This window comes from Natrix helvetica, assembly GCF_964273705.1.
Source record: "Natrix helvetica genome assembly, chromosome: 2".
Taxonomy (NCBI): domain Eukaryota; kingdom Metazoa; phylum Chordata; class Lepidosauria; order Squamata; family Natricidae; genus Natrix; species Natrix helvetica.
The window spans coordinates 183,633,926-183,656,349 of NC_138552.1; the positions used below are offsets into that span (position 1 = coordinate 183,633,926).

Sequence of the window (22,424 nt, forward strand, 5' to 3'; positions counted from 1 at the left end):
TAGCAAATAATATTTATGAGAAGAAAAGGAAAGTGCAATATACACAGGAAGAAATATACTTGTTATCATAAGTATACCTGTAAGGTTGCTTATAATATAAGCTTCTGGTTTTGACCTATACATGCTAAATATTATTAAACCACTCAAGTGAATATGGAGATCATGCTCAGGCATAATCTGGCTGGTTTGGGTTTAGCATATTGTCTGCACCTAGTCTAGTCATTGCAATATAAATATTTTATGCTTTATGGCAGGGGTGTCAAACTCACAGCCCACAGGCCAAATGTGTCATGATCTGGTCACATTCACCCCCAGTTTAGTGAAGGGGAAAAAAGTTGTGATGCATCACATTGTCATCATGAGTTTGACACCCCTGCTCTATGGTGATTAATGAATCTAAGCAACAATGGACTGATTTCTTTATTCATTTACAATATATGTATATCATACCATCAGGATTTCTGCCTGAGCAGGGAGTTGGAATAGAAGACCTTAAAGTCCCTTCCAACTATTTTATTTTGTTCTGTTCTGTTCTGTTCTGTTCTGTTCTGGTCTGGTCTGGTCTGGTCTGGTCTGGTCCGGTCCGGTCCGGTCCATTCCATTCCATTTCATTCTATTCTCAGTCAGCAGATACTGATTAAAACAAATCCCATTTTAGTATGATTCAACTGAAAACCACAGATTATTGCAAAACATGGCAAGGAGATGTTCGTGTATGCATCCATTTCCCTCTGTGCCCTCATCTGTCAAATCTCTTTTTAGGATTTTTTTCTTCAATCAAAGCAATTTTACCTTCACATCTAACATTAAAAGGAGAAATTGACATGATAAAAGCATATACTTGGAAAGAATGGCATCAAGATAATTAATATGTTTAGTATAAGGGTTTCTCAAGCAATTTACATTGTCAACTATACACTTAAGTGAAGATTGTGTGTGAAGTTATATATATTAAGGGAAGAGTTGATAGTTAATAAATACAGAGTTTTTGACACATTTTAACATATTAAACATTAACGATAGGAATAGCACTGTACAAACATGCAAAGTAAAATAGACTGGATTAATACTTAATTGCACATATCAATTTCCAAGGAGTATGGTGGGCTGAAGACAACTTTGCAAATGAGCAGACCTGACATTTGCAGATATTAATAAGGAGCAATTAGTAGATTGGTTCCTATGACTATTTCTGGATAAAAAGGAGGATGGGAGATTGTCCAAACTGTTTCTCATTATGGTTCTTCCCCTTGAAGCAACTGCAAAAGAGCAGTTTCTAGAAGGGAGGAAAGTAGTTTCCTGATGGGAAAGTGTAAATGGAGTCTTTTCAAATGAGTATGGAGATTATCTAGATCATAGTTGTCCCAAAGGAGCTTTTTCAGAAAGCAACTGTTTCTTTTTAGTAGTAGAAGTAGTAGTAGTAGTAGTAGTAGTAGTAGTAGTAGTAGTAGTAATAGTATGAGGAAGATGAGGAGGAGAAAGGAGGAGGAGGAGGAGGAGAAGGAGAAGAAGAAGAAAAAGAAGAAGAAAAAGAAGAAGAAGGAGGAGGAGGAGGAGGAGGAGGAGGAGGAGAAGAAGAAGAAGAAGAAGAAGAAGAAGAAGAAGAAGAAGAAGAAGAAGAAGAAGAAGAAGAAGAAGAAGAAGAAGAAGAAGAAGAAGAAGAAGAAGAAGAAGAAGAAGAAGAAGAAGAAATTTCACTTCTCATCCAAGAACTTTTTGGACAAAGGATAGGTACTGACCCTCACTATCACAACTGATGAAGGTTCTTGAGTGAGAAGCAAAATGTCATCTTCTTCCTCAAAAACAAAAGCCTTTTGAAAAAAAACCCTCCTTTGAGAGTCTTTCTAAAGGGCCTTAAGTTTACACACTTCCCTTGTTAGCCACTTTCAGAAATTGCCTATAACTGCTTCAAAGAAATTATATATCTTCAAATGGGCAAGATTGGAAATGTGCAGTTGTGTGCAGTTAGCCTGAATTGTCTTCATAATATTTAGAAATGTAAGAATTTAAGGAAAATGAAGCAAAATGAATGACAAGATTTTGGTTACAATGGTTTAAAATGGATTAAGGGCTCAAAAAATGAATATTGGATTTTGAATATTAAGACATTTATATTACTATTCTATGAATAAATGTATGTTTGTGGGACAGGAAAAAAGTTTTAGATATTGGAGAAATAGCAATGGTGTTTAGAGAAGCCCCACTGGGAATTGTGTTGGGACTTTTAATCAGCTATGTTGAGTCTTCTTGGGAACAAATTCCATCAAACAATTCCATCAGAATTGTAGAGGAAAGTAGAAAATTGGATGAGGCTTTTAAAAATAGGAAGGAAATAAATTGGAGGGCAATTGGAACAATTCCTTTTGGCTGGATTCATAAAACAGACTGCTTAAAATATTGAAGAAATTTGTAACAAGGTTCAATTTCTATTTGAATGGATATGTATAATACAAAGTTGGTTTATTTAACCAAGGTTAAAATGAGATATGTTGTCATTCTGGGTGAGTTTTCCTGGATTTACTGATATCTTAATAGAAAAAAATGTGCCATATTGTTTTGTTTACATGGTGTTTAAAGATTTTACTCTATCACTAATTTCTGTAACCTAATTTTTTCACTTCTAAATGCTCTTTATTTTAAAGTAAAGAAGATATGAATTTATGGTGAATTTATTTTTTTAAGGAGAAATGATTTCTTTTTTGCTATATAAAACTCTAGTCTTTTGTGCACATTAGAATGCATTAGATTAATTTATATATACAAAATATGGATTTGTTTATAGTTTTGAGTTGAGATATAGAATGCTTCTTTGAATGGATGGATTTGCTGCTAGTTAGGATGGATATGTGTGAGTGTGTGTGTGTGTGTGTGAGTGTGTGTGTACATACCCCCACACCTCCACACACATACGTTATTTGAATGTTGATATTTGTAATAGGAGAAATGTTGTGCATTGGAAGTTGTCTTTTATACAGAAGAAATGTTCTCTTTTTGTCGTGTTAAACTTTAGGTTTTATTTGTTTATGTAAGGATATCAGGACCTTTTTATGCCTGGAATTTTGCTTATAATTGAGAGTTGAGACATGGAATGTTGAGTTTTATATACGTTAACTAATGGTAATATTTTAGGTCTCATTTTGATCTTTTTGATGATAATTTGATAAGAACATGCTCCTTATTTGGCTATTACTAAAAAATAAGTTGTGGAATGAAGAGTGTTTTATTTGTTAATTAACAAGAGGTGAGGAGATTATGAAACTGTTTATAATTGTGATGAGGGTGGGAAGTCATTTTCCCAATTGGGAGAATTTTTGCTTCCTTTCACTCTTTTTTTTCTTTTTTAGAATCTATGTTACTTTTTATTGTTTTTTCTAAAAAAATCTAAGAAAATTGCACATCTCTAATGACTAATTTTTTTTTGTACTAACATGTCTTGTGCCTTTAACCCGTTCAGAATGCTCTGGCTTGCCAAGTTTTAGGAATTGCTGTCAAAATTACATATATAATACATAGCTAGCGAAAGAAATACTCACATATAGATTCTATTCAAAATGGAGGCTCTTTTAAGACTGCTGCATTCCCTCCGATTGTTTTCTTTTTAATTCCATCCAATTAGAAGCTAATCTTAAGTTTGCTGCAGGCTGGTAAATGTTGCATTTCACTGCAAACTAGTGGGGCATTTTCATCTCTTGTAATTACAAGACATAATTACTTTGACGCTTTCTTAAAACTTGGTGTTATTAAAGAATCTGTTAAAATACACAGCTTTTTCTTTTTTACAAAGTGAGCACTATTTTAATGTTCAAATAAAAGTTAGCTCCTAAGAGCAAAGGAAATGGACCAGAGTCTGAAAGTTTTTGCAGCATTTTTTTAAATGAAAGGCTTTTGTAATAATGTGATTATATAATGTAACACAATGTACATTTTTGTTACAGTAAGGATATTTATAGGAAATCAGTGTCTTCAGATTTTTTAATAAACTTATATGTAGATCAAAACTTATATGTAGATGACATAGTGTATGCTGATACATATTAAGGTCTGGAATAGCTTTAATTTTTAACACATAATGACATTTTCCAAAGAGACAGAAAGACATCTAACACTCTAAATGTACTCAGAAATTTCCCAGAGCAACTATATCTATATCATCATGTTTGTAATCTATTATGCACATTTCTCATGTGCTAAATGATGTCTTGGTCAAGCGCCAGGGAAATCAGGAGATTCAGGCAGTTCAAATTAGTATAAATATGTATTGCAAGCTTAAGTACTCTACAAGAATCTGAACCACTAACGATCAAAGGAAATTAGTGGGAGTTAAGATGGGCTGCACTTGTGGGTGTGCAGGGACTCAAGACTGATATGTTTGACCCCCTCCCTCAGACCGAGCCTGGTCATCTCCTACATCCTGCTATGCATAGATTTCAACATAATGATGAGTATCTTTTATAATCTTTCTCACATCAAAGAAACTTACTTACTTACTTACTTACTTATAAAAAGAATGAAAAAATGGAAAATGTTTGCACACCTTATTCTATAATACTTTAGGAAGAATATAAAACTCATAACTATAGATGAAAGATAATCAACATAAAAGAAGTAGGATGACTTTTTGTTGGTGGATCTGGAGAACATGGGGGAGGGGAGAGAATGGCTGGGATGAATTGAACAATTCAATATCATCCTCTGTTGTTTCTGCAAATCTGGTTAAATGGGTAATGCCCACCAAGCTCTATTGAAAGTCATAAATGCTTAACAGGAGAACTAGGAATTTATAACTACTAGAAATTGGTAAGGCATCACTTATAGTATCCATATTCTTTGTGACCTCTTCCAATAAGAATAAAGAGTCATCTTGCACTGAGTTACCACTTCATTGCAGACGTTTCTTTCCATATATAGTACATTCTCAGGAATCACCATTAGAATAGTCTATTTGTCTAAGCAATATCTCAAGTGAGATGTGAACTCATGTGTGATTCAAACTATTGATCCCTAAAAAGGCTAGTTGGAATGGATTCATATAATCTTTAAAATACACAATTGTTCTGAATTTAACCTATATGAATAGATTGGCAATACAATTCTGTTTTACTACCGTGTTTCCCTGAAAATAGGACATGTCCTGATACTAAGCCCAATCAGGCTTCTCCGGACATGGGCTAAAATAAGTCCCCCCCCCCAGATACCACTCCCAAACACTAAAATGACCCACAAAGGGAAATACCTTCTCGCGAGTTCAAGCTTCTCGTCGTTTTTTTAACAATGTGTTTCCCTGGACACAACAGCGAGGAACATGACGGAGCTGGAAAGGTAAGATGTGCATCTTGCTTCATGCCCACCCCACCTGCCACCTGTCAAAAAACACCACCACCACCACCCCGATAATAAGGCCAAACCATATTTCAGTGTCAAAAGAAAAAAAGACCCTATATCTTATTTTCAGGAAAACACATTACTGGCATCTCCTCAGACTCATATAACATTGTAGCAGACAGATATAGTAGGTACCCCATCAAATGTTGATAGCAGATGAGATAACAAGTAGAGTTTGACAATATTTGGACAAACTGCCAATATAGTATATAAAATCTCTTCTTTCAAATATCTTGAAATTATTGTTCAAACGCTATACCCCCCCCCCAAAAAAAAGATATCTTGGAAATTAATGGAAGAGAGTGTCTGGCATTATGTGCAAAAGCTCTGTCATTGTTCTGTAAGGACCATTGTTCTGTAAGGACAAAGCAATATCTATGTGCATTATAAATGATAAATATTATTTCTGTATTTTTATAAAACAATTTGGTAATGGATTTTAAGAGACTTCTTTTTATAGAAAAGCTTCAATATATCCTTTTGCTAAAGTGCATGAAACAGAAAGATGAAGGAGAAAAAATGTCTAAGCATAATAAATGTATAATGTAGTATGCTAGAAAAAATGTGTAAGTTGGTACACTGGAAAAAATATATGGTGATGTTTGACATTTTCATAAGGCATTTGCAGTGAAAGAAATGCATAGGAGTGAAACACAGATGTATAATCTCTCACATTTTCCCATCTATCCTAGGGACCTGATCATACTTTTGTCTTCTTTGCCCGCTCACCCACTCAACCAGCCACATCTCCACTGAGGAAAACTCTGAGAGAAGTTACTTAACATTTTATGCATGGAAGGATTAAGTATATTTGAAATTGATTGAGCTGATACAGTTTTGTCTATTTGCAAAACATGAGCTTGGCATCTATATTTGAATGTAAATTTGATCAACCAAATGTCAGCGTAGCATCCTAATGAAATTTCCACATGCCTTCTATTCATTATATAGAGCTGCTTTGAGAGTGAGTGGAGGGAGAAAAGAGAGAGAGGGAGAGATTAAATATAGAAGGGAAAATAAAAGGGAGAAAGAGGTGGAGAATTGGAAGAGAAATAGTATTTTGCAGATTGTGATTACTGGTAAAGTTATTCCCTGGAATGTACTTGGTTTCAATAACCCTGGTTTCACGGGTCTTTGACCATGTAATAAAGATGAATGAATCAATCAATGACTAATCCTGGCTCTTTAAAGGTAGACTCCAATGCTGTCAGATAAACAGTTCAAATAAATACCATTAAGTGTTGCTTATGTACTCACAGATTTTAGGATGCTAAGAAGATAGATTGCTTGGAGAGTGGGGGTTGGAGGGGGAGCACTTGATTAAGAATCATTTATGCCTATATTAAGTTTGCAATGCATTTCTCTTAGTTTGAGCCAAAGTAGATAATTACGTGCTCATTTAATACAGATGCTTTTCTCTCCCTATAAAGCTGAATAGAAGAAGTATGGTGGAGAGGTTCAGGAATTGGTCATTTGGCTGGAAATGGCTGAAGAACCTGGTATAGCCACTAACTGGCTGCAATGGGATCTAAGAACCTTTAAATTTCTTCAACTACTATAGATTTTACCAACTCATTTATGGTTGCTCCCTTGTCTCTGCTCCCTGCTCTACTATTCAAATCACTTTCTTTGATATTATAGTTGCATTGACTGAAAAGTGATCCAAACAGATTTGTACAGGGGAGTGAGGTTAAGAGGATACTGATATCATTTTTATTTTTTATATGCTCAACTTTAGTCTCTAACTATAACACCTATTCTCAATTCATTCTTCCAGGCCATTTATCAGCAAATCAGCATGAATCTGAACCGATTTTTTGTGTATATACAAGGAGAGACAGAACAGAGAACTCCAAGAATACAACAGAGTTCAACTCTGAGTTACATTTCTTGGTATACAAAAAAAAAACCACACACAAACAAATGCTACAGAATTTCAGGAAACTTAGCATTTTGGCAAATTAACCATCAACAAATGAAGAGGGGAAAAAAAACCGCCCTTACAACATGCTTCCTAGCAGCCAACATCTAGATTAGCATGAAATAGCACCAAATCAGAACCTTAATTGAAGTAGCATCAAAGTAAAAACTACAGTCCAACCAAAACTGGCTGGGCAAAGTATTATATATAAACAGCCAGCAAACTCCACTTCCCCATGCACTGAAGTTACCTAGAATAATAAAATGTTTACAGGAAAACTCAACTGCAAACATACACAAACACACACACACACACACACACACACACAAGACTGTATGCAATCAACTATTAAAAATGAGACTATTTTGATAGCCCATTTGTAATTGGACTTTGATGAAGTGGGATAGAAAGAGTATTGATGCATTAGGAAGGACTCTAGAGAATACTGTTTACATCCAATATAAAAATAAAAATGGATCATCACACAAATCAACTCTGAGTTCTCACTGGTGGCATAAATGGCCAGGCTCAAATTATCCTACTTCAGATACATTACACAAAGGCATAATTTTCTGGATAAAATTTAAATGCTGGGGAAAATGAAGAGAAATAGAAGACAACAACTAAGTGAATCGACTCAGTTATGGTGGTAAACACTGCACCATTGGAAGATTTGAAAGACCAGGTTAGGGGACAGATCATCATGGGGGAAAATATATATGTTGTCACTGAATTAATCCCAATAGGGAGGCACAAATGGACCTTAAATATTTCCTGCAATTAAAGAAAAACCAGAAAGTCCAGTTGTTTCTTGAAAAAAGCACCTTTGGGTTTTCCTGTAATTTTGTGAAAAGGCACTGGGAAAATATAGGAATACCCAGATTCAAGTGTATTTTTAAGCCCCTCTAAGAAGCATTTTTTTATCAGAATTGGGAGATTTTCTTATAGCATAGGAAGAGAGATGTTATTCCATTCAGCATTTCTGGCCATGCTACAGCAAAATTTATTTCATGAATTTCATAAATCCAGTTCCACAGGAATCCATGATGACCCTGAAAAGACTTGACAGTCTCTACTTTTTTTTTAACTTTCATGTTTAACTGCAGAATCTGGATGTACAGTTTTTTTTTTTCTTAATATAAAACCTTACATTATTCTTGCCATCTATTTAAACACACAAAGAGCCCCTTGGACCTGTTTCCCACAGAAAAAAAAACCACTGGGAGTCACAAATCCCTTCCCGTGCCTGACTATTTCCTGAGAGCCCACAAAATTAACATATTTATTTGAATTAAAACTTCTCCTTTCTTCTGAAACTTTTCTTTTCTTGGATTTATCCATGATTGGCCTATTGGGGGTCAAAAAACTCAATGAATCGCATGCTGGCGGTGTCGCACTTTGGTGGTTGTGACATAGATTTTGAGCGATAGGGAGCCGCAGCAGAGCGATAAAAGAGCCACATGTGGCTCCAAAGCTGTGGGTTGCAGGCCCCATATTTAAACATATCCTTTCTTATCAGTCTGCAAAGGTGATAAAATAAGCTCTGAATATTTTTTTTTACAGGAGTGGAGAGGAGTGAGTAGGAAATCAATTTTCTTTTCTTTTTTAACAGAGTATTTAAACTGACTAACAATATAGAAAACTATGTGTTAAATAAATGTAGTCATGTGGTATTGCCTAATTATTCTTCTGAAACAAGGAAAAAATAGAAATGAATTTACATGCATTTTCAAATTAAGCCAAATAACACTTTCCATTAGTAAATCTTCCATATTGCATGTAATTGCCTACATAAATGAAAATGTAGACTTTAAATTAACTTTCTCAAGCTGATGGGGTTTTTTGATATAATTTATCAGCTAATTAAAGGGAAAAAATAAAAATAGGACAAGGCTAGCATTACATGCACACATCTCATGAATTAATAATTATCTTTGTTTTTATGCCAGCAAAAATGAACTTTTTTGATACTTTAAATTGTCATTCCATAGCACTTCAGTAAACCCAAGGATTATAATTTTATCCTCAGCATTCAAGTTTTCTTATCATTTTAACATAATAAACTAGACAAATCAGAGTCATAAAATTAATCATTGAGTGTTAATTTCATTATGTATACATTCCATTGCAAAACATGTCAACAATCATATTTTTCTTTAACAATAAATTCAAATAAGCATTCTGGCATAATTTTAATATTATCCAATTAATCACATCAGGTATTTTGTTATATACTTAATATTAAGTCCCCCATAGGGCACAACATTTAAGAAGGTGATTCATCTAGCAGGTCTACAGATCTTTTAAAGTTTCATATTTGCATTTTTCATTTAAAAAATTTATTTCTGGAACAATGAAGAATAGTTGCTGAATTAACTCAAATGGACTATTATAGACTCTGTAAGTACCCATTGAAACTCAAAAAATATTTGCAGGGATTATGATGCTGAAACCAAAATGTACAGGTAGTGCTCAACTTATATAATAGTTAAGTGACAGTTTGACATTGCAACAACATTGAAAAGCATGATTTATGATAGCCTTTCATGACCACTGCACCATCCCCATGACCACATGATCAAAATTCAGGCAGTTGGCAACTGTTGTGGCCTGAGGGCTATCAGATTCAGAAGAGGAGGAGGTTGAGGGAGACCCTGGGCCAGCTTCAGAGGCTTAAGGCCTTAAGAAGGAAACAGCACCAGAGACAGAGATGGGACCTTCTGTCCTCCCCCAGGTGGAAAGGCAGCTGCCTTTGGGGTCTTTGGGGCCTGAGGTGAGTGAGGAACAGACGGGGCCTATCCCAGATGCGTGTATGCGCAGAATGGAAAAGAGAGGAGGGAAAGGAAGACATAGATGATAGCCAGCCCCTCCTTGGTTGGGAAATAAATAGGAGGAGTTTGGAAGTGGCCAGTTGTTGCAGCCAACCATTCATTTCTAGGATACAGCAAGCAATTTGGATTTCTTGGCTAAACCCAGGTTTGTTGGAACTAATTATGGTTGATTTTTTTTTTTATCCATGTGAATAAAAGACTGTTACTGCACTGTCATAATAAGCGGATTGTTTTAATCACAAGTAAATGCCTTATCACTACTTGTGAAGACTGGGTCAGAACAGCAACTGACTCATTTATGACAGTTGCAGTGTCTCCAGATCACATGATCAGGTTTTGCAACCTTCTGACGAACAAAGTTAATGGGGAAATCAGATTCATTTAACCATGCTATTAATTTAACAACTGCGGTGATTCACTTTAACAACTGGCAAAAAGGTCATAAAATGGGGCAAAAGTCACATAACATCTGTCACGTTTAACAACAGAAATGTTGGGCTCAATTGTCATAAATTGAGGACTACATGTACAGGAGAAATAAAAATTCTTATTACTAATATAACACCAGAGATTTCAAATCTATTGCTTTTTCATGATCTGCTTTTTAAGCTGAAAAAGTGTGTGTGCGCGGGAACAAAACCTTAACGTCCTTACCATTTTTAATTCAAATGGAAATATTGCATTTTGATTTTGATTATTTCATAATATGCTTTGCAAGTAATAAGTTTCACAGTTGCTCCATGACGAAATTGTCAAAATGCCTGTCTCTTTGTCATTTGGGCTTTTAGTAGACTTTTTTGGGTTACTTGTCTTTTTATGAAATTTTGTCAAACAGTTATAAAGGCTGAACTCGCCGCTCCCTTCACCCCCTTTTGAAGGTAGTTGTGCCGTTACCTTCACTGTTTCCAAGGAGAAACTCATCTCTGTAATTTATTTAACTCTATGGCCATCTGAAGAAAAGAAAAAAGAATTCAAAACAGTTGCTGCAAAGAAACTCTACTAGCACAAAAGCCACCAAATTGAGGCTGCTAACATTTGTAAGACTACTAGATGGTAACATATGGCTTCCTAGATGTCATTGCTGCCACCTAGAGATCCTCTTAATATTTGCATTAGAATGGCAGTTTTACTGCAGCAGCCCCTCAATGGGGCCAGTTGGTGTTCAGTCTGAATTATGGCAATTGCAGTCCCTGATTGATCATTCTTGTGATTCTTGCCTTTCTCTTCCAGTCAGGCAGTGTGGGTAAGTCCATCTGTATTTTTCCTTTTAAGGACCAATCTTGTTCCTTTTCTTTGCTTTCCTAATATTTCCCCCTTTCTAAGTTCTCTTGTTTGACACTAATACAGACCTTTTCTTTTCTCCCCTGCTTCCCCATTGCTTTGATTTTACAACAATCGGTAAAAAATTGAGACAAAGCTTTTTATGTTTGCCCTCAACTGTGATGTTTATTCAACTACTACTCTGTCTAGCTTTGACTCCTGGAACTCTCTGGATGTCTTCCATTAAAAGTGCTATCTAGATGTAACCGTATTTTGAACAGGATATTCTAAACGAAGGCTGTGAAAAGCATTGGAAAGAGATCCTTCACAAAGTATTAGCATAAGCAGATCTTCTCCTTGAAAGATTAAAGCCTCATATCCTTTGGAGAACTTGTGCAGCTGCTTTAATGGTTTGCCCAGTTGTCTGCATGTCTATATAAGCATGCAAATCATATTCTTTGCTGGCAGCTATGGAATCTTCTGAAAGGTGTTCTTCTCTTCACACATCAAGGACAGATGTTTCATTCATACTCACATACTTTGCAAAGCATTTTGCAGATCTTTACTATACTTGCAATTTTGCACTTTCCATGGAGATGTGTGTATGTGTGTGTGTGTGTTTTGTATTTGTGCTGATAAATAAATAAAGGGAGACTAGTATAGATCTATTTCAAGCTATTTAGCTCTCATCAGCTAGCCATACCCTTACTGGGAATCGAACCAGGGCATACCAGGGGTTGTAACACAAATGCATACCTATTTCCCTGGCTTAGCTGATAAAGGAGGAGAGCCTGTGGCTTAGTGGCTAAAATAACTGCCTAACATGTAATACAGCCCTGGTTCGATTCCCAGTAAGGGTATGGCTGGTTAATGAGAGCTAAATAGCTTGAAATGGATCCATACTAGTCTCCCTTTATTTATTTATCAGCACAAATACAACATACACACACACACACACACACACACACACACACACATTCAGATTGGAGTTCCTGAAAGATAATTATTTGAGTCAGCATAGGGATCGTTCCATCCTTTCTAATTTTCTAGAAATACATTTTTTTCGTATGATTTCTTTTCCCTATTCTTGTTTCTGATATCCCCCAAACATAAAAAATAATGTTCCAAAAGGAGATGGAAAAAGTCCATCTCATTTGAATTAACTCTTCCCCCCCCCCCCCAAAAAAAATATAGTCTCTTCATGCTGTAAATAACACTTCATAGTAGTACCGGGATATTTAGTTGATTTCAATAAGCCTCACTAATTTGTTTCAGGTTTCATTCATCCTTTGCCTTGAAAGCGCTGTTGTCTGTGTAACCAGAGTTCCCAATAGAGTTGAATATATAGCGAGAATAGAAACCATTTTGTTGTAATTTGCTAGGGAGGGGAATGCTTTTTTTAGGCAATAGCATCAATCAAATCTGTAGGCAGAAAGCCCAGGCTGCCACTTATGAAGTATACCATTAGGCAAATGTTGTTTTGCTTGATAAATCACTCTTTGCCATTATTCATTGTACATTCTTGTACCATATTATACCTTTCCAAGCCCAGAAACTGCCAGATTTAACAACGCATCTGGAGGAGCCATATCCAATGAGTTATTGATATTGTTTTCCCCTCACAGGTAAGAACATCAAATGCCCATTTTACCATATGCATTAACATGAGGTACTGCCCTCTTTGAAAACAACTAGAAAAATATCCTATGAATCAAAGTCCGAGCCAGACATACCTGCAAATGTTAACAAACATTTAGGTGGGAATTACCCTGTCAAATTGCTAATGACCTCAAAGGAAGAGGTGTTTATGGCTCCAGACCATATTTACAGAAACTGATATAGATATTGACCAGGTTAACAGTATAAATGTCACTCAAAAAAAAAAAGAAACAGAAAGAAACAGGAAGAGAAGAGAAAAAAGGGAAGGAAAGGAAAGGAATGCTTTTAGTTTAGAAAAATTTCTGAACATCTACATGAACTGGAATAAGTAAATTATTAACTCTTCTTCAAGTTAAGCATCATTCCTGATGACTTCCTAATAATATATGGAAGTAATATCTCTCTCTCTCTCTCTCTCTCTCTCTCTCTCTCTCTCTCTCTCTCTCTCTCTCTCTCTCTCTCTCTCTCTCTTTCAGTCTGTCTGTCTCTGTCTCTGCCTCTGCCTCTGTCTCTCTGTCTCTCTGTCTCATTGTCTCTGTCTCTCTCTGTCTCTGTCTCTCTTTCTCTTTTCTCTGTCTGCCTGATACTCTCCCCCCCCCCCAATAGTTCCGAGATTTCCTTGTAGTTTCCAATTGATGGGCTAACCATGTCTGAACTGAACCTGTTTACCTTTTAAATGCCAGCCAAGGCCATGTATATGCTATTGTATAACTGAGTTGTCCCAGTCTGGCATACTCTTCCTTAAGATGGCTATATCAGAAGGTATCAGTCTTACAGATTTTCTGAAGCCTTGCTAGAATCTGTTGGCTTATCAGAAGGAAGGAACATGTTCATCTGATTCTCTGCGAAACAGGAGGCTGTGCTAGTTTTCACTAGAAAGGGAATTATTTGGGATCACCAACTAGCTGCAAATTTCTCTCCCACTCCTTCTTCTCCTTATTTTGCCTAATCCAAATTGTGCCTTTATATTCTCTACTCAAAGGAGCATAAATGACAGTCATTCTGTTGCACATTAATAATCTGGGCATACTAAATTAGTTGAGTAATTATTTAAGAAACACTAATGAAATGCCAAATCACTAAGCGTTGAAGACTAAATTCAATCTTTTCTCACAGCCTTCCAGAAAGAAAGAAAAGAAAGAGAAGTTTGCCATTTCTTGCATCAAAATGTTCCCTTGCATTACCATTGATGCAGTACAATCCCTGGTCTCTAGTATCAGCCAAATAACAAATAGTATGTGGGGGAAATATACGCTGGGAATAATATGTTCAAATGCAACCAAATGTAACCATTCCTTATTTCCAAAGGCTCCCACTCCGCACTTGCTTTCCACACTCATTGACCTTTGTCAACCGTCTCTCGCAAATACAAACCTAAAAATCTCTAGGCTAACTTTGTGGCATGCAGAAAATGCCTCAAATTAGACTATGCCCTGGATGACTGCCAATTTCTTCTGCCCCTGTCCTTCTTCGGCTTATGTCTCATTATCTGTAATTGGCTCTGGTTTGTTATACAATAGAGGCGCCGAGCCAACTGTAACACACATCTCTACTGCTGAATTTTTCTACATTCTATTTAACAATGCCCATGAAGATCTAGTCAAAGAGCTTGGGTCAAGGAATGCATGATATCTGATACGGAAAAGCAGGGAGGTACCCTTCTTGCTAAAATTTATATTCTTTCCTTTACTTATTTATTTATTTATTTTTCTTTCTGGAAAACCTTCTATCAGAAGAGTGGAATATTGTTTGGTTTCATCCTTGTAGTTCTTTGAGCTAAATAACAACAACAGCAAAACCCCTGAAGACAACTATGTACTATATACAGTTTGAGTGTGACTTGGGGGTCTATCTCTATATAATTTACATCTAATCTATATACTGTGTATGTGTATACATGCACATACACACACATACCACATGCACAAAATCATATCATAAACTAGGCTTATATAAACATGGTATTTGTATTGTTTTGTTAACTAGATTTAGCACTTAGGATTGGTGCAAGGACAGCCAAGTGTTATTCACAATGAAGAGGATTTTTCTATAACCTGTATTCTCTTCTTTGGGTTAGGAATGTCATGAGAAATTGGAGGGCTGTGTGAGAGAAATGTGGTTGTATCTTAACTGCAGGTGTTACTTATTTAGATTGTTCTTCAAATTAAACCCAGAACAGAAATAAAGGAATACAAGCAAAGAAAAATATAATGTAGACATTCTATAAAACTAGGCGGTTCTATTCAGAGAGGATTGAAATGCCAACCATAAGTAAAGATCCTGAACTAAACAAGAACATAGACTACACATAATCCATCCTGTGTCAGGAAGGTGATTGGGTTACTTTGGGCCAATTGTGCTCAGTCATACCTGGACTATGTAACAACCCATATTCAAAAAGAATGAAACTTGTATTCCCATGCTCTTTTCTCCATCTTGCAAACTGATTTTTCCCCTGCAGATGTTCCTATTTCTATATGAGAAAAAAAGAAAGAAAGAAAGAAAGAAAGAAAGATCTAAAGTAGAAAGACGAATTATTTAACAAAATTCACTTCTGCTCCACACTTGTCCAGTAACTCTTCCATTCCAGTAAGACTGCAGTGAAAATAGAGATATGACTAAGGACATTTTCTATCTATGTAGGTTCCACTTTGATGAAAGAGACATGTATCTTCACAGAGGGCTTATATTATTATTATTATTATTATTAAAGCAACTTTTACAGGAATGTAGTAGACATTTGTTAATGTTTTCTTTATGCAGTCAAAGATTTTTTTAAAAAAAAGACTACCCTTGGTTCAAAATGAGAAGCATTCATGTATCCGAACATTATGCACAATATGAATTAAATTATCTTAACTTGGGGGGGGGGGGGGAAGCAGACATAGATATTTCTTGGCAAAATGGTACCTTAAAGTAATGCACAAATGGTTCACTTTCTATTGCCATTAATAAGGTACCAACCGGTGATAAACCATTAAGAAAGAGATGCTATAACATGAATGGCCATCAGACAAAATTATCCCATCTCCAAAAGTCATCTGGAAGAAAAGAAATAGAGTCTTTGCTGTGAGGCATGATTACGGAGATTGGTTTTCTTTTTTCCTTTTCCTTTTTAAGTTTAAACGCATTAGCATTAAGTCAGATTCAAATTCCATTTCTTTTTGTTTTCTGGTTAACAAACTGTATATTCCCTTAAATGGTTCTTCATTCTTCTTCTTAAACGCTGAAAATGTATTTCAGATGAACATGCAGAAGTGAAAAAGAAGATCACTGACTGATTATAATGGAGAGTTTTCGCCTCTTGTATTGTGGGGGTCAAGAAGAGAAAGAAAATTCTTGTTAAATAATATATGCTTATTTCTAAATGAAAAAAAGCAGAACAACATGCTGATCGGAGAAGTTACTGAGAACTACAGAAGAGAAAATAGTTCCTAACTCAAATGTTCATCGGTTGTGGAAAGAAAGGAAAAGAGAATATATGAGCTATTATTAACAATAGCAATAGCACTCAGACTTCTATATATTGCTTTACAGCCCTCTCTGAGTGGCTTACAGAGTCAGCATATTGCGCCCAACAATCCACATTTTACCCATCTCAGAAGGATGGAAGGATGAGTCAACCTTGAGCCTGGTGAGATTCAATCTGCCAAACTGCTGGCAGCTGGTGATCAGCAGAAGTAGCCTTCAGCACTGCACTCTAACCACTGTGCCTCTGTGGCTCTCATTCCATTATTTCATTATTATCAATGAAATGTACAACAAAGTGAGGGGTCCTGGGTGCTCTCTAATCTTGATTGTTTTCTTGCAATTGACAAAGTTTTATCTGCTATGTTCCACATTAGGTGGAAGAAGTGCAGCGTAATGACTAATAATATAGTTGCCCTATATATGGTCACTGAGAAAACCCATTCATTCCAGGAGAAATGATCCCCATGCAAATGTGAGATCCTAAAATGTTTTTACAGCTTAACAAAAAGTGGGCATATCCTATATTTTATCTTTATGGCAGTAGACAGTTTCCTGGTCATATGTCTCATGTTTTTATGCACATCACCAATTGATCACAATCATCAGAATAGTTCTGATGATATTGCTTACCTTGACCTCCCATCTGTGACAGCTTAAACAAGGGGAACATGAAATCTTTGGCAGGCCACAGTGGAAAACTTGTGGTATCATCTTTAGCTGATTTATAACATTGAGCAGACTGATATGAAGAATGTAAAAAAAAACATTGCAGCAAATACTGATAGGCTCTGAAAGAGGTTGAAGGAAGAGTATGGATGCTGTTTAGCAAAGTATACTTATATTTTTCAGTGGCTAGAAAAATAGCAGTCAGGAAATTGGGTCTTTTCCAATTGGACATACAGAAGATTACATTGGGGATGGAGGGTGGGGGTAGAAAATAAGCTAATAGTCGAGTTAATTTATTGGCTGCTAGAAAATTAAATCTGGGCTACTCCTGAATTGCCACTCCATAATTTGAATCTTTTTACATAAATGAGCAAATAGTGATTGTTAAGTCTATCCCAGTTAGGACATTAGAGTTCAGCAGGAGAATGTAGTAACGAATAAGCCGTTGAATAGTCACTCACAGCCACCAAAGGTAAAACAAAGAATAGCTTTACTTGCATAACAAAAATAGGATAAATAGTGTCCAAACAGACTATAAGCAGTCTTAAAGTATGTACAGTCTATTTACACCTCGTTGAAGTTATAGTTACTCAACTCACAATTCACCATGTAGACAGGTAACTTAGTTACAATAACAGTCAGTAAAATCAGTAGCTATCCAGGGAGGGACCGTAATAGTTCCTTCCTCCTTATATGGCTGCTTAAAGCAATTAGCATCCAATTACATCTCTCTAGCATTTAAAGTAACAGATACATTTTTTACAATCATGGCTTATATACATTGCCAAGCCAAGACTAGGGTTACATCCCTAACAGTGATAACATAATATCAGCAAAGGTATACATCCAAACCTGTGCTCCCAAAAGCATCCTCTATTTTCACACATCAGTACATTATATATTTTTTTCCATTTTCGGTAATCACAATACTAACTATTCACATTGCATTCCCTTTCAGCAATAAATGAGGTGCGATGTGCATTTTTCTATTGAGTGGTTTTTATCTAGTGAAATCAACAGAGATGAACTTCCATGTTAATTCCTTAGCATACCTGCATCTCCAACGTCAGGATTCTCCAAGTGTGCATCTATCTATCTATCTATCTATCTATCTATCTATCTATCTATCTATCTATCCATCCATCCATCCATCCATCCATCTATCTATCTATCATTACTCTATTATCTCTCTCTCTTTCTTTCTTTCTTTCTTTCTTTCTTTCTTTCTTTCTTTCTGTGTCTCTCTCTGTGTCCCTCTCTCCATCCATCATCTCTATCTAGCATTTTCTTGCAAAGATCTCTGCAATGCAGAGATTACATCTTCCATTCTCTTGCTTCTGAATAAATGACTGATGTGAGCAACATCAACAGTTAATTCAAGTGGAGATTATCACATACTGCACCTGTTCCGTTTGTAAACACAGGTTGTCAACTATCTGAAAAAAATATGTCCATATTTTATGTATAGTATACCATGGCTGATCCTTATGCACAACAATAAAATGTTGTTATTCATTAGTTTGCACTCTATCCCATAGATATCAAGTGCACCCATTTTTCAGATTCACCATACATCAGCATTTATGGAATTGGGAGGAAGGAGTTTCAAATCTCATCTTAAGACGTACTGTTTATTAAGTGTTATCATCATCCAGTGGCTGTAGTTATTTGAAGGAGTTTTGTTGTGAAGAAAAAAATGAAGCTGGGACCTTTGAGTACTTGCTGAGCTCATTAAAGGAAGGATGGGATAAAATTAAACAAATACATATGAATAGAAAATATTAATATAAAAAGATATCCACCAAGGCAAACTTTTTCCATATGCTAACAATAGATATAAAGAGGATTATTCTTGCTAATTTTCCAGTTACCTCTGAGAACCCCTGCACAGAAATTAAATGCAATTAACAGCAGGTTATTCCTGCACACCTCCTTTGAGAAATGTGATAATAAGATATGTTACAAATTTAGCTTTAGAAGAACATAAAAGGAAACACAAGAAGCAAGGTTTCTCATTCACAGGTCAACAAGAGGCAATGACTATAAAGTCATTATAATATCCTGTTCTGCTACCACCGTATCTCTATTGTATGAGACATAATAGCTACTAGCACAGAGTGCAAGGTTTAAAAACTGTGGAGCCCTTGGTACTCTCTGAGCTTGGCTGCTTGCTTGTAGATATTTCATTATCCAAGTAGGTAACATTAGCAGTGCAAATAAGGGTGGGGTTTGCCCCAGGAGTGAAATCCACTTACCTTTGCTACCGGTTCACAAATGTGATTGCACGTGCCACCTCCATGCATGTGCGGGACCTTCCGCGCATGCATAGAGCATCAAAAATGGGACATGATGACGTCTGGGTGGGTGGGCGGAGCCTCTCGCCACCGCCACTACCAGTTTACCAAAACAGGATAGAACTGGTCGAATTTCACCCATGGTTTGCTCCCTGTTTATATCCAATAGCTTGTCCTGTCTATATTGTTGAGGATATGGTTAAAAAAAAAGATTTAAAAAATATGCTCAAAGGAGAAAAGGTTTGGCATCAACAATGGTGCTAGAACTTGCAGAGATGACAAAATTAACTTCTTTAATTAGAGAAAATATAATATCTGCATTTATGGCTGACTGGAAACTTCTCACAGACTTTTTGCATGAAGCATTAAAAATGCAATAATGATATGTGGTTTCAACGTAAAAATTCAATAATAGAAAAAACGATCTTTCTCTTTTTTTGTAGACATAGATTAAGAGCTAACTTTGTAATCAAATTTGCATTTGTTGCAAAGTAAATTGGTGGTTTCTATTTCTTTTCATCCTTTCTTTTCATGTGCCCTCTCTCTCTCTCTCTCTCTCTCTCTCTCTCTCTCTCTCTCTCTCTCTCTCTCTCGTCAATTAGAATAGAATAATTGATAATGTTATAATAAATACCTGATGGAAGTTGTTTTGAATTTGATTATCCAAACAATCTCCATATTCCATCCACTTCTGTCTTTCTTGGGCCCCTCCATCCTGCATACCATCTCTCATCTTTTATTGGCCCCTCCATTGGCCCCTCTGTTTGAAAGCATGCAAACTTGAGTGCATAAATATTTACTACTCAGGTGGGAAGATAACAGCATTCCATGAGTCTTTGGCATATAGCCATGTTGACCACGTGACCATGAAAAATGTCTTTAGACAACATTGGCTCCCTTGGCGAAGAAAAAGAGATGAGCACAATCTCCTAGAGTCAGACATGACTGGACAGGGAGACCTTTACCATCTTTTGAAATTATATCCTTTGGCTGAGAAGAAAGCCTTTCTCATTTAAAGTTATTAAAAGATATTCTGCCAGGTCTAAGAAGAAACTTTATTGGGCCATGAGCATCATCCACGTAGATGGGTCATTTGGACAGTTAGAAGCCAGAAGAAGGATCCTTGGGGCAGCCCTGAGAAGTAAAATGTGAGTGAGTCCCAATGGTGATAGTACTGGCAGAGTGATAAGCAAACAATAGGTGGAACTGAAGTTGCAAATGTTGTAGAATATCTCAAGTGCTGGCTTTTCAACAAGGGTTTGAAATCCAAGCCGAAGAATAAGTTTTTATTATCATTATTTTGCTTCTTTTACCCCTATATCCCTGCTTTGGCCTTGGAAGAAAATAAAGAGTTCTGGATAAAGGTCTGATAGTAGAAAGGGAAGGTGGGAATATTGTTAAAAAGATGACTAAAAAGTTCATCGGTGATCAATCTGATTGCTATGTCAAAATCAAGTGTAACTGGCACAAGCCAAGACGTATTGACAACATAGTTCACAGAAGATTTAAGGGGCAGATCTTGATGTCCAACATTGGCTATGGAAACAATAAGAAAACAGAACATATGCTGCCCTCAGCATTCTGGAAATTTCTTGTTCATAATGTCAAAGAGCTGGATGTGCTAATGATGTGCAACAAGTCATTTTGTGCAGAAATTGCTCATAATGTTTCATCCAAGAATCGGAAAATAACTGTGGAGAGACCAGCTCAGCTTGCTATCAAAGTTACCAATCCAAATGCCAGAATGCGCAGCAAAATAAAATGGATAGCTTGTCTTGAACAACTATATTTAATAAAGTATAACATTTGAGGGGGAAAAGAAATATTTCAGGGTGGCTAGACTGCTTTTAAATGTGACTACACTTTAAAAAACTATCTGGGAGACAACAAAGGAGGCGGGGGGGATGATATAACCAGGGCAGGGTGGGTTGGGGAATGAAAATGTAACCTTGGACATCGTGGTTTGTCCTGTCAAGGCCACGTATGTCTGTGTGCCAGTTCCATGTGTTGATTTATCTTAAGTCCATGCCTTATCACACTATTGACTAGTTTACTATTGATACTGATCCTGTTTTACAGCTAATTTGGGCAATCTGCAGAAACATGGATTCTAACTTTAAGAATCCTTAGAAATCTGGAGGAGACTCAAGTTGCAGAATACCCTTATTATCATTTACTTAATCTCTAATCAAATATAATGCTAAGAAAGCTTTTATATAGGAATATATATGCTACCTACCAAAAGACACTCAGCTACTAAAACATTTAGGCATGAAGCAGCTACTTTGTACCACTGCCTCGGAATACATATGAAAAAGTCTACTCCGTACGCCTTTTGTGCTGAACAGTCATTTATACGGAAAAGCAAATTAATATGAACAACAACATAATGAAACATTCTGCTTTATTATTGATGTCTTTTAATATCCTGTTGCCTGGTTTGAGTGTTAACTCATGCGTCTTCTTTTTTTTTCCTTTTTTTTTTTTTTTTGGCTTTCAACACCACTACTACTGCATCAACACGCTACCTAAATAACTGTAATTAAGCATTCTCTGTACTTGCTGATTACAGTATGCTGATGAAGATTCCCCCTGGATTTTAACAGCCTCTTTCATAACAACTACAATAATCAACTCATATTATAGTCCTTGTGCTTCTAAAAAAACCTCCTTAAATAATCTAAAATTTAAATTGTAGCGACTGTTGATTATTACAATCTAAAGTTCAACAGGAGCTTAATCAAAAAGATTTTCAAGTATAACATTGCTGACATCTATTAAACAATATCTATTCTGGAAAATAAATATTAAAGCTATTTATTCTTTTAATAAAATTCTATACCATTCTTCTTTTAATGCCTAAACTTGCTTTCCTTATTTAGGCTAGGAAATGACATTTTAATTTTGCTTTCTTGCAATTAATGCTCCATTTTCTAGAGT

At 36.0% G+C, this 22,424-nt stretch overlaps 1 protein-coding gene across 1 annotated transcript; it reads left to right on the forward strand.

The window, feature by feature from the left end:
• Positions 1-20,889: 20,889 nt before the first annotated feature.
• LOC309387419 (large ribosomal subunit protein eL32-like) lies at positions 20,890-21,294 on the forward strand (the record flags this gene model as incomplete). Its single annotated transcript, XM_081943897.1, has 1 exon — positions 20,890-21,294. The coding sequence occupies one exon, from the start codon at positions 20,890-20,892 to the stop codon at positions 21,292-21,294; it is 405 nt and encodes a 134-aa protein (XP_081800023.1).
• Positions 21,295-22,424: the final 1,130 nt, after the last annotated feature.